At 56.9% G+C, this 17321-nt stretch overlaps 4 protein-coding genes across 4 annotated transcripts; 1 reads left to right on the plus strand and 3 right to left on the minus strand.

The window, feature by feature from the left end:
* Positions 1-537: 537 nt before the first annotated feature.
* Positions 538-4697, plus strand: INS49_006500 (uncharacterized protein; the record flags this gene model as incomplete). The annotated part of the gene is made up of 7 exons (XM_043167272.1): positions 538-744; positions 807-1249; positions 2109-3115; positions 3506-3664; positions 3718-3759; positions 3816-4049; positions 4114-4697. 7 exons carry the CDS (start codon positions 538-540, stop codon positions 4695-4697), a joined length of 2676 nt encoding a protein of 891 aa, XP_043028416.1.
* Positions 4698-6050: 1353 nt separating this feature from the next.
* On the minus strand, positions 6051-7417 carry INS49_006501 (uncharacterized protein; the record flags this gene model as incomplete). Its single annotated transcript, XM_043167273.1, has 2 exons — positions 6051-6338; positions 6413-7417. The coding sequence occupies 2 exons, from the start codon at positions 7415-7417 to the stop codon at positions 6051-6053; spliced, it is 1293 nt and encodes a 430-aa protein (XP_043028417.1).
* Positions 7418-9430: 2013 nt separating this feature from the next.
* On the minus strand, positions 9431-10900 carry INS49_006502 (uncharacterized protein; the record flags this gene model as incomplete). Its single annotated transcript, XM_043167274.1, has 1 exon — positions 9431-10900. The coding sequence occupies one exon, from the start codon at positions 10898-10900 to the stop codon at positions 9431-9433; it is 1470 nt and encodes a 489-aa protein (XP_043028418.1).
* A 2129-nt stretch (positions 10901-13029) lies between these two features.
* INS49_006503 (uncharacterized protein) lies at positions 13030-16332 on the minus strand (the record flags this gene model as incomplete). Its single annotated transcript, XM_043167275.1, has 3 exons — positions 13030-15207; positions 15264-15361; positions 15423-16332. The coding sequence occupies 3 exons, from the start codon at positions 16330-16332 to the stop codon at positions 13030-13032; spliced, it is 3186 nt and encodes a 1061-aa protein (XP_043028419.1).
* Between the last annotated feature and the right edge of the window lie 989 nt (positions 16333-17321).

The following is a 17321-nucleotide window of genomic DNA, read 5'->3' on the forward strand; positions in this document are numbered from 1 at the left end:
GACTCATATTTGCATTTCGGTGATCATGAAGGTCAATTTTGGAAGGGTTTGAGGGAATCACTTGATCGAGGGCTTCTCGGGGCTGTTGTCAACTTCCCAACCCAATTCAACGGAACACAGCCAGGAGGCTTGGCGTACGCGGCATGGTATTCGGAAAACACACAGAAAAGGGTGGCAATCATAACTCAATTGACATCCACACGAATACAGGCATTTGAGATTTGTGCCTGTGATGGTGTGAAGTGGAGTGTAGTGAATGAGGCTGAACCGAGGTTTCAACGGGCCCCCACAAGTTCGTGCACCTGGCCCGTTTAGTGCTGGGGTAAGGCCTGTGGCCCTGGGCCAACGTGGGGGAGGGGACCCCCACCCCGGTACAGGCTATAGTTGGAGCTCCACTGATGGCGACATCACCTCATTTCTTGTCGTGCAACCATCGCTTTGACTCTTTCACATTGTCTGTTCTAATAAAGTCGTCGAGTACGGCTGTGCATTTTTCCAGTCTCTCCAGTGTATCGGGATCAAACAGAAACCGCACAGATGCTCATCATAGGCCTAACCGGCGGCATCGCCACGGGGAAGTCGACGGTATCGTCCATCCTGTCATCGCCGCCATATAACCTCCCCATTATCGATGCCGATCTCCTCGCACGCAAGGTGGTCGAGCCGGGCACACCGGGCTACCGCGCGATAGTCGACTACTTCGGGCCGAGCACACCCGACCTGCTCGTACCCGCTTCTTCAGAGGTGCCAGAGGCCGGGCCGGCGGGCAAGGGCAGGCCGCTGAACCGGCCGGCGCTGGGGCGCAGGTGTTCGGGGACTCGGCGGAGGCGAAGGAGGCGCGGGCGCGGCTGAACGGCATCGTGCACCCGGCAGTGCGCAGGGAGGCGTACCGGGCGCTGCTGAGGGCGTACCTGACCGGCAGTTGGGCGGTGGTGTGGGACGTGCCGCTGCTGTTTGAGGTCGGCACCGACAGGCTCTGCGGGACGGTGGTTGTCGTCGCCGTCAAAGACCCGGCGGTGCAGATGGAGAGGCTGCGCGCGCGGGACCCGCACCTGAGCGCCGAGGACGCCGAGAACCGCGTGCGCAGCCAGGCGGACGTGCGGCTCAAGGCGAGGAGGTGCGAGGCCAGGGGCCAGGGGAGGGGGATTGTGGTGTGGAACGACGGGGACAGGGAGGAGCTCAGGCGGGAGGTCGACAAGGTCATGGCGGAGGTCAGGGCGAGGAGCCCGTGGTGGTGGAGCACGGCGTTGTGGGTCTGCCCACCGCTGGCCGTGGCTTCTGGGGTCTGGGGTTTCGTGATGAATTGGAGGACTAATAAGAAATGGGAGAAGGACGAGTCTAGGGAGAGGGCGAGGCTGTGAAAGGGCCAAACGTAGGACTGTAGCTGTCTGCAGCCGGGGAGAGGCTGATATCAAAGTGCCAAGAGCAACGGGAGACCGGTGTCCATGGGAGACCTTCATCACTATCCGTGGTTTGGGAGGATTATTACATTTCAACTGGCTTTTGCAGGGCTTGTTCTCTTGCCCCTTCGTCTATATCGATCTGCCAATGCCGCTCGACCCTAGGTCTCCTTGGAAAGACGCTCATCCCAGGGACCAAAAGGGAAGCATACTGATCCACTGGACTCGGTCAGGTGTCAAGGGGGGCCCATGGAGTTGAGACAGGTTTCCCACTCTATTTTGCGTGCTTGAGATCCTGGAAAGTGAGTGCTGGAAGTGCCACAAGGCGCTCCTTCCCGTTGCAACTTTCCATCTGATCAGGCGCCCACTTCTCGGCTGGCACCTGAAAGACGGCTCTGGGTGCTTCACCACCACCTGGGACACACTTGGCTACCTCCCTGGACCACTTGAACAGACTTGGATGATAGCCAACCTGGACGTAGCCAACAACATTCCAACGTCATTCACCTGGTGACCACTCGGGAATCTGAACTCCTACCTGAGCACGCCATACTTTAAACCTTTCATCCAAGCCAGTCTCTTCCTGGCTTCCAGCAAAACCTTCTCAATTGCAAGACAACAACTCAGGGCCCTGACACAATTTATCATCTCCTTCTACACAATCTCCAAGCAATCCAAAGCCTCGCGCACTCGCTCTTCCCTCCCCAGATTCAATCCGCCGCCCAAGGAGCTCAGCACCATGGGTCGTGGAGCAGCCTGGCCACCAAACTCCTTCGGGGAATGGGTGGTCGGGCAGAACTTCAAGGGCACTTCGAGGCGTTCCTCCGGCCAGACGCAAGTCCTCAAGGTCTCTCTCTCCGAAGACGAAGCGTCTGGCGACGAGACTCTCCAAGTCACCTTCCCAGGTCGACGTAGAGGCAGTAGCTCCACCAAGCAGGCTACTCCCAAGTCATCATCATCGCGAAAGAAGGTCAGCTTCGATGGCGAACGCAAGCCACTCAAGTCGGCCCTCAAAAAGCGATCAACGAGCCCAAGTGAGTCCTCCGACACGCTAGTGGAAGACACCTCTGAAGACGACGCGACGACCGAAAAGGACGAGTCGTCAGCAATTGACGAGAGCGATACTTCCGAAGATGAGGTTTGGGTCAAGAGAAATAAGGTCAAGGCAGAAAAGAAGCCAACGAAAGCACCCATCTGCAAAAAGGATACCGACTCGGAGGATTCTTCGGCCGTTAAGGACGCCCTTCCCCACGAAACATGCGACTGCAAAGACTGTGTCAAGGGACGCAGGATCCTCAAGGCCATGATAAAGCTCGATGCGAAACGGGACAAGGGCGAAGATTCCAAGAAGGGTGACAGCGAGAAGCAAAAGGGTCAGCAAAAGGACATGAAGAAGAAGGCCGAGGCCACGTCTACAGAGGCTGGCGAAACGACGGAGACCGAGGCTACGGAAGAGGACAAAGAGCCACCGTCGAAACAGAAGAAGAAGAAAGGCCAACCTAAGGAAGCCGAGAAGAAGCCCTCGCCCAAGGAGAAGAAATCCTCGCCCAAGACCGCAGAGCCAAAGCAGGCCCTCGACAAAACCGCCTTCAAACTGCCCACATACCCAAAGAGCATGGAGCCGAACCTCATCATGCCCATCAAGTCCAATGTTGTTCAATGCGAGCATACAATTGAGGGGCCCAATGATCCAAGGCCCAATGCTTTCATTGACAGTGGAAAGGGTATCGTACGAATCTACCACGGACCTGTCTGGGGCAACCACACAGGCGAGCTCTATGGTGCTGTCAACCCTTCCAAGCTCTCCCCACTTCCACCATCTGCGAGGCCTCACCTTGGGTACCCTCCCACCTGGGCTGGACCGCAGCACTATGATCAATTCCCTCCATATCACCCCCATCCCCCCTACCCTCCCTTTCCTCCAGGTGGCCCTCCACCAGGCACACCCATTGGTCAGAACGCGACAGCTGGTCAACCACCAAGTGGACCAGTTGCAAATGGTCTGGGACTCAGTGGAATACGTTGGCCAGCAACACCACCCATGATTCGAGAACATCAGGCCCGCGAGAAGGCAAAAGAACGATCGGAAACCACCAACAACGTAGGACCAGCCTGGGCCTCGGGTGGTGGAAATCAGGGCTGGGGAAACGACGGAAATGCCAACGGAGGCGACAACGCCTGGGGACAGACGTCTGGCGGAGACGGCAAGGCCAAAGAATGTGACTTGAGCTTCCTGCACCAAAAGCACTCCAACTTCGAGCAACGTAAGCCAACAAGACTATTCCTTGGTGACAAACAGATCACTAACTGGCAACAGCGAGTAACAAGAGTGCGAAGGGCAGCCCGAATGGCGGTTGGAGTAAGTACAATAATCATCACCTTCAAAAGCTCCCTCTGTGGCTAACCAGTCCCAAGATACTGGCGGAGGGAACAACTGGAACCAGCAGGGTGGAAATCCAGCCGGTGACACAGCCTGGGGAGAGCAATCAGGCAATGCTGGCTGGAAAGACCCCGGCAACAGCGGCTGGAACGATACCGGCGGCAATGCTGCAGATGGCAACCAGAACTGGGGAGCTGGGTCACACCATGGATCCCTGGGGAATGCCAACAACGACCAAGGCTGGAACACTCAAGGCCCGAATCGCAATAGTCCTCAGGGAGGAAATGCGAACTATGGCCAAAGTTGGAACCAGCATGGCTCACACCGCAACAGTCCTCAGTGGGGAAATGCGAATTCTGGCCAAGGCTGGAATCAACAAGGCTCGACTCACAATAGTCCTCGGGGGAAACACTTGGGGCGGGCCTCCAGGATCCAGGCCAGCGTCTCACCACTCACGACCTCCGAGCAATACTGGTGGTGGATGGGGTCATGGTGGCTGGGCACCAAGCCACGGCAACAATACCAACAATAATAACAATGGTCTTCCGGGCAACATGCCAGGCTCTTGGGAAAACAATGCAGGGGCTCATTCTCGAAAGCCTAGCGGATCCCACCAGCCTCCCCAAGGCTGGCACCATTCTGGTCCTGGCAACTCTCCCCATGCCGGCGACAACGGCGGTCAGGGGTGGGGCGGGCCCTCTGCACCTCCAGGACCACCATTTTCCGGACAGGGCGGTGACCAAGGTTGGGGAGGAGGAAGCAATAAAGGTGGAAGTCAGGCGGGCAACTGGAACACAGGAGGTTGTGGCCCAGGAGGTGGATGGGACGATAACCCATCCAACAACGCTGGACCGACCAATAACTCGTGGGAGGCAAACATCGCCGGAGACACCAAAGGCGCGGCCACGAATTGGTAGTGGCAGTACTGGAGTCGGCCTCGGTATCCTCCCTGTCATGGATATGGTCACTGGGGGTGGTAAGGACTGCGGGGCGAGCATGAGAAGCGTGGGCGCTTTGGGGGCGCTGTTATTTTACTGTTTCTTTACTTCTTCTCACCCTCAAGCGTTGATTTCTTTACTCAAGGAGGAGTGCGTGGTGCGTGAGAATGGGAGTGGAGTGGACTGATTGCGAGGACATGAGTGACTCTGGATGATGGAGATGCTCTGACGAGAGGCGGGCCTTGTGAAGGCGTTGGTTTGATGCTGGTCGGAGGCTCACACTGCCAAAACTGACTGGTGGACTGGCATGGCTAGCTTGCTTGCATACCATTCAGCATAGGCACTATTAGAACAGTATATTGTAAAGTGTCCTGCTTCTGAAGACGCGATCACCGTCTGGACGTACACATGGCCCATCCAGCCGAGGCTCGATTTTGACGAGAAGGCAGTTATCTTTTGTGGCCAAGATGCCCGTTCCCACGACCCAATTCAGAGGAACACATTTCCCACACTGGCTTGTTGGCCTCATGAATCCTGCCGCCGGACCGCGTGCCTGTCAAAGCCAGGGAGTGGACACTTCCTCAGTCAACGGCACATGCATTGTGTCTGGTCCAAGAAATTGTTGAACACGGAGATGCACCAACCTCGGATCGGGACACGCCTCGTGCGGGATCGCAGGCCGTCCGAGTGGGCGGCAGCGGTAGGTAGACAGATGTTCGCATTGGATAATTACGGCAGGTAGGCAGTTGAGCCAATGCTGTCGACAAACCACATGTGAACCACCAGCGGAGAGACAACATTAGAAATGCGGGACGACTTTGATGGGGCTGCACCGTTTCGTGCGCGTGAAATTATCGAGATGCGTCACCGACCGCGAGAGACGAGACACAAGGACGATGGGGTTTCGGCAGACCCGATGTGATGACAGAACCTATCGTAACACCGTGGATGATACCGAGTGTCCTATTTCCCACCCGAGGCAGACAGTCTCTTTAGATTGCTCTCATCCTTTTTGCTACTCTGAGAAAGGAGTCCGTCTTCGGGAAAAGAAGTCACCAGCGTGTAGAAGAGCTTCTCAGAGTGAAGTATATTTGGCAGGACTACCTAATACAATGCCAGATTCAGCACAAAATTTTATGTAGCCCACGGTAACCGTTCCCCCGGGAAGAAGCAAAAATAACACAAGCCACGTCGGTGTCAATCTGTATGGTGGCAAACTGAAACGAATTCCATGTGACTAGAACGCATACCACTCTGAAGTCCTCCTGGCAGAGGCGATGACCAAGTCATCTCACCTAAACGGGAGAAGACAGAAGCAGGCAGAAAGGGCCTTTACTCGTCGTCATCCGACTCCTCTTCCTCGGCCTCCTCGAGCCACTTGAGGAAGGGCTCAGAAGCCTTGCGAATCTTCCGAGACACGGCCACATCGACGTACTTCTTGCTGGCCTTGCCACCCCACTTGGTGATGACGTCCTCGGAGGCAAGATCATGCTGGTAGTACAGCCCAAGGATCTTGACAATCTTGTCGATGAATTCAGGCTGCTCTCCGATGCGCTCGCCAATGAGGCGCTCGGTGCCGCCCAGGAGGGCCTTCTGGTGACGCTCAGATTCACCGATGATCTAAAAGCAACATTTGTTAGCATTTCTCGAAATACAGGGGAGCATTTTTGGGATGTGGGGAGTTAGGAACTCACGTTATGCAGCATGCTGGCACGCTTGGGGATCTGGGCGAGGATGTGGTCGTCGAAGAGGGTCAGGACCAGCACCTGGACGGTCCGATGCTTGCTCTCGATGCCGAGCTCCTTGGCCTTGACGTAGATGTCGAGGTCCTCAACCTTGTCAACGCCGCCCTTCTCGTTGGCCTGCTCCTGGATCCAGTCGCCGAGCTGGTCGTAGACGGTGTTGCCACCGCCTTCGCCTTCCTCGTCCTCATCGTCGCCGTTGAGGACAAGCTTCTGCTTGAACTCGCCGGGGAGGTTTTGCTGCCGGGCCTTGACGGCCTCCTCGCTCATGTCGACCGCCCATTCGTCTTCCTTGACCTCGATCTTCTCGATCTCCTGAGCCTCAGTCTTGATCTTGCGGGTGAAGGCGTCATCGTCGCTAGCGATCTCGCCGTTGGCATCACCGCTATCCTCAAAGTTCTCCTTGTCGCCGGAGTGGTTGGAGTTATCGTCGTCACCACTGCCGCTGCCGTTGGCCTGGCCATTCTGCTTAGCCTTGCGGGCAGCCTTGCGCTCGGCCTTGTCCTTCTTGCCCTTCTTGGGGACGTTCTTCAGGATGAACCCGCTGAGCTTGTGGCGCAGGTCCACGTCGGAGCGCTGGCCGCAAGCCTTGCAGTCAAGGATGATGTGACCATCCTTGATGTTGACGACGGTCTCGGGGTTCTTGCACTTGTGGCACAGGACGAACCTCTTGATGAAGCCATCGAGAAGGTCCTGGAGCTTGGGAGACTCATGGGCACCGTTGATGATCCAACGATCATCCTTAGGGTCGATGTTGGTCTGGGCGCCAAGCTCGAAGCCGAAGTACTTGATCAAGTAGGAGCCGGGACGGGCGAGGGACTGAGCGACGCTGCTCAAGTTGACGATGACGGTCTTGATACCGTTGCCCTTGCCCTCGACCTTGGTCTGAAGACGCTCCATCTTGTATCGATAGAAGGGGTCGCTGACATCGCGACGAACGTTAAGGAGGGGAGCCATGATTGCGGATAGAGTCTGAAGACTGGCTTGAGAAGCTGAGGCTTTCTGAGGATAGACGAGAGATGGTGTCTGGATCGAGGCGATCGGAGCGGCAAGTGAACCAAATTATTGGGCTTGTATAGACTGAGGTGACATGAATCCTGCTCTTGGGAGGCGAGGAGATGGGAGGAATGGCGGGCAGAGCGAGCCAAGGCGTTAATGGTAGACGGGGCTTTGCTTCAACATAGGACAGACCTGTATGTTAGGCTGGTGGGTAGGCATGAACATGAATGCGTCGAGCGCTTGTTGTCTATTCTGTTCAACCGTCGGGGCTGGGATTGGGGCTACAAGGCTTCCGCGGGTTGCGAAAGAGCTGTAGCTTGAGGGGAGGGTCGGAGTGTCGGTGGACGGGAATTTTGTCGTGCTGATACATAAACAGCTTCTGTGTCTTGTACTGAGACGTGGGGTGTTGGGGGTGGGTTCTCGACGACGACTCCAGAGGGGACGAGATGCAACGCCGATGGGTGGCTCGTCACTGTTGACAGTCGGTGAACGAAGGGGCAAGGGAGAGCGGAGCGAGGGCCGACGATGACTCGGGCTGTGGCTGCGAGGAGGAATGACCGTACTCGTAGGGAGCAGGCTTCGGGAGTGGCGGGGCTGGCTTGAGTTCAGGCGAGGCGGCCGGAGACGGAGCTGGGGCGGTAATTTGTGGCAGGCCTCGATTGATCCGAAGCAGAGGCGGGTTGGGAAGACTGGAGTGCGCTTTCAGGCAGTCGTGATGGTGGATGGGAATACTTCCAGCGCAGGTGTGGGAGTGCGATGGATGATGAGTTGAGTAGAGAAGTTCGAGTGGTGTGTGTGCAAGGGGAGAGAAGTGGGAAGAGGAGGCACGTTTTTGTTCCCAGGCAGAAAATTGGAGACGCTTTGAAAAAAAGAGAACAAACGGGCCAGACGGGGGCACAGGGCGGACCCACCTGGCACACACAGCCCACTTAGTCAGGCGGGCGGCCACCTTGACCAGTCACACCCCCAAAGTCACTCACGGTGCTGCTTGCCCATTCTCCGTTGTGACTTATTATAGCCACCTAGGACCGTTCGAGAAGGAACGGAACGGTCGCTCCTAAACGGGCCAGACGGGCCAACGTGGGACCAGGCAGGGCGGCGGCAGCTCTAATGAAAGGGCTGAATGCAAGCGGCTACCCAGAAGGCCCTGCCCTTATTGTTACTGTGTGTGAGACTGTAACCGTACCCCGTGCGCCTGTGAATCCATAGTGTCCAACAAAGTCTACACCGAATCAATCAGACTCGCTCGGTCTGATCCGTCACACTCCCTGCCCGTTTATACTTTCGCCCAACCGCCGTCCCGCAGATTCCCCATAAACCTTGAACTGCCCACCTGGCACTTTGTCACGGGTAATAGCTCGACGGCCTCACTGTATTGCCGGCCATCTGTCACAGGCAGGCAGGTAGGTAGACGCACGCGCGCACTGACGCCTGCACGCACGCACTGGCTTGTCGTATGGTGATTTATGCCTGGCATGTGTCGAGGGTCTGAAGCAGACAAGCCCCGCCGAGGGAGTACATTGTGTGCGTCTGCCTCGGGTCAGCCCTGTCCAGCTGGCTCATGTCGCACAACTTGCAATCCTGCAGCTCGGTTACGTACCGTGAAAGGCCCAATGGTTCGAGGCTTGACTGACCGGCCAACGTAGCTGCTTGGCCTCAGAACTGGTTGGTGGCCTCTACAGCAATGCCGCCCGATGGACCTTGATCTTCAGGAGGCCGTTGGCAACGCACCTGCGTACGCAAGTGCGCCCTTGGATGGGTTTGAGAGCACCGTTTCACTTGAGTCTTCTCCGTCGTTTTCAATTAGACCCCAGTTCCCAGGGTCTCGTACGTGGGCATGTGACTGGTGCGGTGTACCCTGTAGTGTAACCTATAGGATAACGTCCGGCGGGAAGACCACAAGTATACTGCAGGATAACTGGATAGGTATTGTGAAGCATATTCCCACGCCCCTCTACATAACTATATATCCTATGGCTCCTCCTTGGAACCATCAGGAGTAAATCGCAACAGACACCTCTGCCCGGCTGGCCTTGATGAGATCAGCTGGTCATCCATCTCCATCTCCGCCGCACGCATGGTCTCATCCGGGAGGGTGCTGTATGCAGAGTACACGTCCCTCAGCAGGATCTTCATCTCAGCAAGCGCCAGGTGCTTACCCACGCAGCCCCTACCGCCGTTGGCAAAGGCAAAGAACGATCTCCTTCTCTCCGCATCGCCTTCCCTTACAAGCCATCGCCCGGGGTCGAACAACTCCGGCGCGGGGAACACCGTCTCGTCGACGCGGTGGACCGAGTGCGCCTGACAGCTGACGATTGTCCGTTCCGGGACGAAGTGCCCATCAATCACCCTCCCGCCCTTCGGAACGTAACGGGGCAGGGACATAGGGATGGCCGGGAAACACCTCAGCCCCTCCATGACCACAGCGTCCAAGTACGGGAGCTTGTCCCACCCCTCGGCGGCCCCCGCGCCCCGCAGCTCCTCCCTCAGCCTCTCCTGGAACCCCAGGGAGCGCGGCTGGCTCAGCTCCCACATAAGGAAGCAAAGCGCGTCCCCCGTGGTGTCGATCCCAGCGGCCATGTGATCCAAGCACTCGGCGGCGATGCTCAGGCTCTCGAGGTCCCAGGACTTGTCGCTCAGCCTGCTCAGGAGCGTGAAGCTCCTCGCGTCGTGGCCCCTGACGCTGTTGTCCAGCACGAACTTGTCCGCGAGCGGCGTCTCCCGCGGCGTCGCGCCGAACAGCCTCAGCACGCTCCCCATGATCCTGTGGGCCGCGGGGCTATAGTACCTGACGAGCCGGTTCTGCAGCGACGAGTCGAACGTCACCTCCCGCATGATCCCCTCGTCCTCGCGGCTCTGCAGCGAGTCCGCGCCGAAGGGGTGGAACAGGTGGTGTGACGCGCAGTCGAAAGCGTATGAGTGCAGGCTGATGTACAGGTCCAGGCTCCCGCCGGCCGCCGCGCTCCGCCCCGCCAGCGCCAGCAGCCGCCCGCTGCGCTCCTCGATGCCGCCCAGGCTCTCGGGCTTCATGACGTTGCTGTTGGCGTAGCGGTCGGCCAGCACGCGCTTCCTCCGCGCGTGGTCCTCCTTGTTGAGCGTGCTGAACATGGTCCGGCGCCCGTAGACCGTGAACAGGTCGTAGAACTCAGTCTTGTCATAGCCGCTTCCGCCTGAGCAGTAGATCTCCTTGACGGCCGCCGCCGAGCTGAATGCCACCTCCCCGGGCGCGATGCGCACCGCCGGCCCGTAGCGCAGGTGCAGGGCGTTGATGTGCCGCGTGCGGTTGGCGTTGAACTCATGCCATTTGAGCGGGAGCGAGGTGAAGAGCGTGTACCACGGCCCAGGTATGCTGGCGAGGGGCGATCGGAGTCGTTGCAGGATGAATATCCCCGCGAGAAGCAGGAGAGAAGGTCCGATGATGAGCGGGGAGAGAAGCAACATTGTGAAAGTCGGTGGTAATGAGGCTCCCCTAATCCGGAGCGGTTCGCAATCGTGTAAGTCACGAGGAGCCCAAAACCGCCCCAAGTTCACTTCGTCTTGTTGAAAACCCAAGACTCAAACGCTCTCTCGAGTGTCGCCAAGGTCCAAGAGTCTCGAGCAGTTTAGCAGTATTGGCGTCCCCCCTCCTTTATTAATGTTTTGGTCCAAGAATGACTCAACTCCAAGAAACGCGAGGGGGAGCTAGCATGCTCTCGGGTCAGGACTCTCGACAATGTGCCAAGAAGGACCTCCGGGACGTCAGAGGACAGCCACGTCCAACCCAACAAACCAAAGTTGTGTCTGCTGGCAATGCGAGCGATGGGTTTGAGTATCTGTCCGAACAAGCCTTAGGGAACAATGTCCAAGACAAAGAAGGTCACGCCCTCTGGTCCCGTACGGTGAACTAGTTAATGTACATCCTCGGCATTTCTGATCAGCAACAGCCCGGCCGGCAATCGGCTCCGAACCGGAGTACCACCGGATGACGGAGATCCAATGCTTCAGATATCCCAGAAGTCAAGCGAAGAATCGCTGGGATTTGAGTCGTAGGTCAGTAGGCCCTGATTTCTATGGGCTCTACGGGATTGGTCCATTATTCGCACATGCTGTTGTGCGTCCACCGAGTTGGCGTCAGCCCCTGAGCTCAAGCGCTCATGCAGCCCGGGTGCCAGCCAACAACAGCACCGCCTATATATATGCCATTGTTCTAGAATGGTTTATCGGAGAATTGGATCTACAAAATTCAAGCTGAAGGCTCGATCCGTTTATAGAATCTAGCTAGTTTCGACTATTCTTTCCGAACGACTAGATTTAAATGTAAAAGAAGCATATTGTCTCTTCCATGCGAATCTTTCAAGGCAGCATACCCTACCCAGGAGCCAACACCTAATAGAGTGCGACAAGGATTCGACGACCTACGTGGGCTCAATATGAAGCTGTTGATTTGTCCACGAGATCTATTGTTGGCTGGGATGACGGTCCTGCCAACATGCAGATGGCGAGCGTTGGGTGGAGCTCTTAAAACACCGTGCAACAAAGTCCTCGCATAAGCACCTGTCCATGGAAGGATCCAGCTAGAGTGAGTGGCATCACGAGGACCGTTGCCGCCCACGCTCAAGCCCTCGTAAGCGTCAAGCTCACCTTGAAACCCACCTCGGCCGCGCAGATACAGTTGTGCTTGCTCATCGATCGAGCCAGAATTGCACTGTGAGCTTGGGGCAGAACAACATCGAGCTCTCTTCTCTTGGAATCAGCAAGCTGAATGCAGAGTGCATTGCCGTTTCGAGGGGCCCAGACCGATCTGAATATGCGGACTTTCAAAATGCTACCAGAACTGACCCGATCGAGCTTCGCTTCAGGGGTGAGGGCAAGTTGGAAAGACTTCGGTCGTTGAAGAGGACATGGGACCCTAAAGGAGTCTTCACCAGGCAATTCTTGGACTAGATTCCCTCTCATGCTGTTCTGGGGTTTTCCAACGTCTGTGTTCCGCCCGACAGCAAAGGAAAATGCCAGCAGGGTCGGTAGCTACGTGGGGTATAGCCTTCCAAATATTTTGAAAGGTACATTTCAGATGTTCAGATTTCGCGTCTGATGTAGCATGACCTTTTTGGTCAACAGAGATGGATGCGTGCACAGAAATAGCAGGGTTCACTGTCCATCTCAGCGCGGGTGGACCTCTTGTACGACAGTAATCGACCGACGCTGTCTCCCAGGGAAGCGAGCGCGCAGTTCGGCGGTCAGGGAGCGTACACTCTCTTTCAAGCGTTTGCTTTATTCATAATCAAATGTCTTTATAATCTAAGTATGTGTATGCTTCAGCTCAACTCAACGCGACTCGGCTCCTTGATCGCAAATCAACGAAGCCGGGATTGCTATGCTAACAAAAGCAAGTCGCTTATTCACTGCTCACAAGCGCCAGCCACATGACGGCACTCGCGCCTTTTCTATTCATGGTGTGGTGATCCAGAATCCTCGCCCTCACCAACATCAGTATCCTCCACGAGGGCACCGCTGAAACGACCACTCGTCGCCGTCTCCTAGTATCCACAAAGACGGGAGAACCGCCTAGACGACCAAGTCCAGGGTGCACTCTATCTTCCCGTGGGCTTGTTGTTATCCTCGGCTGACAGGTCTCGTTCGACCATCTCGATAGATGTCAGACTAGGAAATCTCTTCGAGAAATCGCGGACATAGTCATCCTTCTCCTCAGCCGTCATATCCAGGGCTGGCTGACCGGGGAGGTCGGCGGCTATAAGTGCCTCTAATTTTCCCGTTTGGCGCATTCCCGCGGTGCTCATGCCTTGCTTCGGCGGTGAGGATGACCTCAGCGTGAGGTTACTGCTGCTGCTTGTCAAGGTCTTGTTCAGATGCCCCGGCTTTGGTGGCGCCGTCGGCCTGCTGATGTGGTCTTTAGGCGGCGGTATAGGTTTCGAGAAATCTGAAGCCGCAGGCGCCATACCTGCAGCTCGGTTGAGGGAGCTGGAGCTGGACATCGGACGAGGGGCTCCTGTTGAGCCTCCGCCGGTGCCAATCGGCTTCCGCGGAATTTCTGGTCTCGTATCGGGTTGCGCAGAGCTCGCAGCGGGTTTCGTGTATTGGCCATAACCCTCCGCTGTCTTCTTGACATTTGAGGAACGTGCATTCTCGTCAAGAAGGCTCTGCACCTTGTTCTGTATTGCGACTGCCCTCGAAGAGCCACCGACGGGAGGCGGCGCAGGTTTTCCTCCTCCCCCACGCTGAGCCAGCCGCGCACGATATTCCGCTTGCGCAGCAGCAACCCTCCTTTCTTCTTCCTCGAGCTGTCGCTGCTCTATCTCGCGGCGCATTGCCGGCGTCAACTCCTCTGAGTCCCCTAGAGCCTGACCATCATCACTTCGACCGTCCGTGGCTTCCGACCCAGCGATTGGTGTCAGGTCCCTGCGCTCCATGGCTTTGAATGGCGAGGGGGTGCGATCTGGAGGTGGTGCTTCTGACTGGCTGCCCTCAAATCGTTTGAAAGCATCACCAAACTTCCCGGCAAAGATAGATTTCTTCCCGAGGTTAGAAAGACTCGATCGTTTGTTTTCTAAACTCTTTCTCGGCTGAGCGTCCTCCATGGAACGGAGGAAATCAACGTTCGATTCGATGTTCATGTCATCGTCAAGCAGGTTTGGTGACGGTGCTCTGTCTGCTGGAGGTAGCCTTGGCGAGGAAATCTTTGGGGAGCCCAGTGGCTTCGAATTCTTTTCCTGCTCGCGCAGGAAATCCAAGTTAGACTCGAGATGGGTACTCACTGGGCGCGGACGTCCAGATATCGACCTCGATTTGGTGATGGGCTCGAAATTTTCCATGCTAGGCCGTGCCCCTTCAAGTGAAGGCCTCGACGAGGACGGTTGTCGCGAATGGCCTTGGAATGACGATATGCGCGGGGATGCGGCAGGCCTCAGGGACGGAGAATCCGTACGGATTGGTAGTGGAACGTCTTGAAGTGGTTGTTGGGGCTGTTGCTGCTGCTGTCTCGAGATACTTGAGGATCGTTGATGCTCGTTTGGAGGAAAGCGATAAGTCTGGTACTGCGATGGAGTGGTAGATGCTTGCCGTTCAGGAGGCGGCGTCGTCATCGTCCCCGTTGATACCATGTTCCCTCGGGCTGGGGGAGGTTGAAATCCTTGGGCTGATCCGGAGGAGATGGCTTGCAGCTCTGGCGTATTCTTGATGATAGCTGATGCACGGCTCATCTCGGTAGGTTTGGGAGGAGCTGACGCGCTCTTGACTGGCAGAACAGACTGCCTTTCAGGCGATGTCGAGGGCAAAGTAGGACCACGGTTTATATCATTCGAGGTCCTACTGTTTGATGGAGGCTGAGAAAGCTGGCTTTGGGGCATGGCAAAAGCCTCATCTGCCGCGCTTCCTGCGTCTGTCTTTGGAACTACTGGCGAATTGGAACTGTCAAAGTCAAACGCGACGCCTTTTTCATGCAATATCGAGAATTGGTCGAGTGTCGGGAACCGAGATGACAGCTCGTCGCCGCTCTTCACGCCGGCGTTGGCGTCAAGCGCAGCGAAAGGATCTCCGTCGGTGACCGCCATAGGCGACCGATTTGGTTTCGCAGATGGGTTCGGGCGTGGAGCCGAAGCCGGCGGCCTGCCCCGTCGCATGGGTTGGATATCCGGTATCACTGTCTCATGCTGTGGTGGCGGCGAGAACACAGCTCCGACAACAGCCGCCGACGGTTCTTGTCGAGGGGCCTCCTGAGGCCGCCCTTCCGATCTCGACCTGCCGGTGTAGATCTAGATACCGTGTCAGCGGGAACAATAAATGAGGTGTATGAAAGGGCAGGTCATACATCTTTAATCGGAACCTCGCGGCCCTGCATGGCGCAGGCCTCCTTCAGGGTTTGATAAATGTTGGGCCTGGCTTGCGGATTCTCTTTCAACATGGATGCTGTAGTGCTTGTTAGCTTTCCGCACACTCCCATCTCCTCCAGAGCCAGACGCAGACGCACCAATTAGCCTTTTCAAGCCATCTGAGAAGGCCGGATAGCTGGGGAACCTGTAGCTTGCGTTGAGAATCGCCAGCTGGCCCTGCTCTTCAAATGGGGTGGTGTAGTAGCACAGCTTATACAGCAAAACGCCCAATGCCCATATGTCTGACTTTTCGTCGATAGGTTGCTTTCGGTACACGTCAATCATCTCCGGGCTCCTATATTGCATGGTCGTGTGCTTCTGCACATCTTCCTCCACCAGGCGACAGTCAACGACGGTTGTTGGGGCAGCCCTCGGGGGAGCAGCAGAGCCGAAATCGCACAGCTTGAACTTCTTCCTCGAGGCCGTCGCGTTTATGAGAACATTTTCGACTTTCAAATCGCGGTGGAGTAACGCAGGCTTCAGGTAGTGCATGCACGCCACGCCCTCTGCGACATCGGTAAATATTTGGAGGATCTCGGGCTCGGTCAGCCTATGTTGTAGCCGAGTGTTCATGAAATCGATCAGGCCGCCGCCGTTGCAGTACTCCATGAGCAGGAAGACCTCGTAGCCGCCGCCCCTAAGCTCCGAGGCATGCGAGTCGATGTAGGTGACGATGGGGCGGTGCCCCTTGAGCCGCTTCATGGTCTCAACCTCGGTACGCATGCCTCGCAGGGCGTCCTTGTCCGGGACAGCAACACGCTTCAGCACGGCCAGGTCCGTGCCGTCGACGGGCTTGGGCATCTTGACGAGGTAGACATGGGCGAAGCCTCCCTCTGACAGGTATTTCTGGATCACCACGCGATGGCTGCCGACCTGGATCTTGGTTCCGGGCGCAAAGGTGCCGGCAGGAGCTCCGGAACCTGGCACCACTGGGATGGGGGAGCCGTATGTGACTGCCTGGCCATGTCTCGGGGCGGCGACCGGCGCAGGGTGGCCGTAGGAAGCCATCGCGCTGGCTTGGTCTCTGGGGGGTTATGGAGGGCCTCTCTGAGCCTGAGGCTGGGCCGAGTATCGAGCAGGAAAGGGGGGGAGGAGCGGCGTCGAGGGAAATGGAGGTGGGACTTGGGCGTCGAGGGCAGCGTCGGGTGGAGTATAGGGGTCGCTTAGGTAAAGGGATATCGGGATCGGTGTCGGTGTCGGCGACGGCGTCGAGAGCGGGTCGCAGCCTGGGTCAGGAACAAGGCACAGAACAGGGCAGGACGGTGTAAAGGTGGCTATAAAGATGCCATGTCCGAGGGGTGCCTGTGCTGGTTCTTGCTGGGAGAATGTGACGATTGTAGATGCGGCAGAAGTTCAAGTTGGGTGAGCTGGCTTGGCTTGTGCTTGGCTTGGCCGAGTAGATCCTCTGGACTTGTGGCTGTCGCTGTCGCTGTCGCCGTTGCTATTGCTGTGGCTTCTGTCGTCGCAAAGGGGTCGATGCGTGTCGTGACGCAAGCTCAACCTGGCTTCTGTGGTAAATGCATATGCGGCACTGCACTGTATGGCACCCCACCCACACAAGACATAACACCATGCAGTCCTGGCACTGTAGTCGTGTCTGGAGTCTGCACCCAGCTTGGTCCCTGACTTGGCTGGCTGGCTGGCTGGGTGCCTGGCAGTGCTCCTGCCAGCGTCAGAGTCTCTTGCTGGGATCAGTCGTCAGCCGCTATGGGGACCTGGCACGCACTAAAAAGGGCGCCAAGAACACGCATGAACTTTGGGACATGAAGTTTGAATCTGTTGCGGTTCCTGACTGACTTGCACGCCACCCAACTTGGACCCTGAGGTGGGTGGCTCTCTGTTTCCTTATGTCAGATCAATACGCTGTGGGGGAGCCTCTTTGTCACATTGGTCTCTAACTTCATCTGATATGCGATCTCTCTGCTGAACACAAATCAACGTCCTCGTTGGCTCGACTGCCAGACGCCACCACCGACGTCTGGCCTCTCTATAGCATT

This window comes from Diaporthe citri (genome assembly GCF_014595645.1).
Source record: "Diaporthe citri strain NFHF-8-4 chromosome Unknown scaffold_2, whole genome shotgun sequence".
Classification (NCBI taxonomy): domain Eukaryota; kingdom Fungi; phylum Ascomycota; class Sordariomycetes; order Diaporthales; family Diaporthaceae; genus Diaporthe; species Diaporthe citri.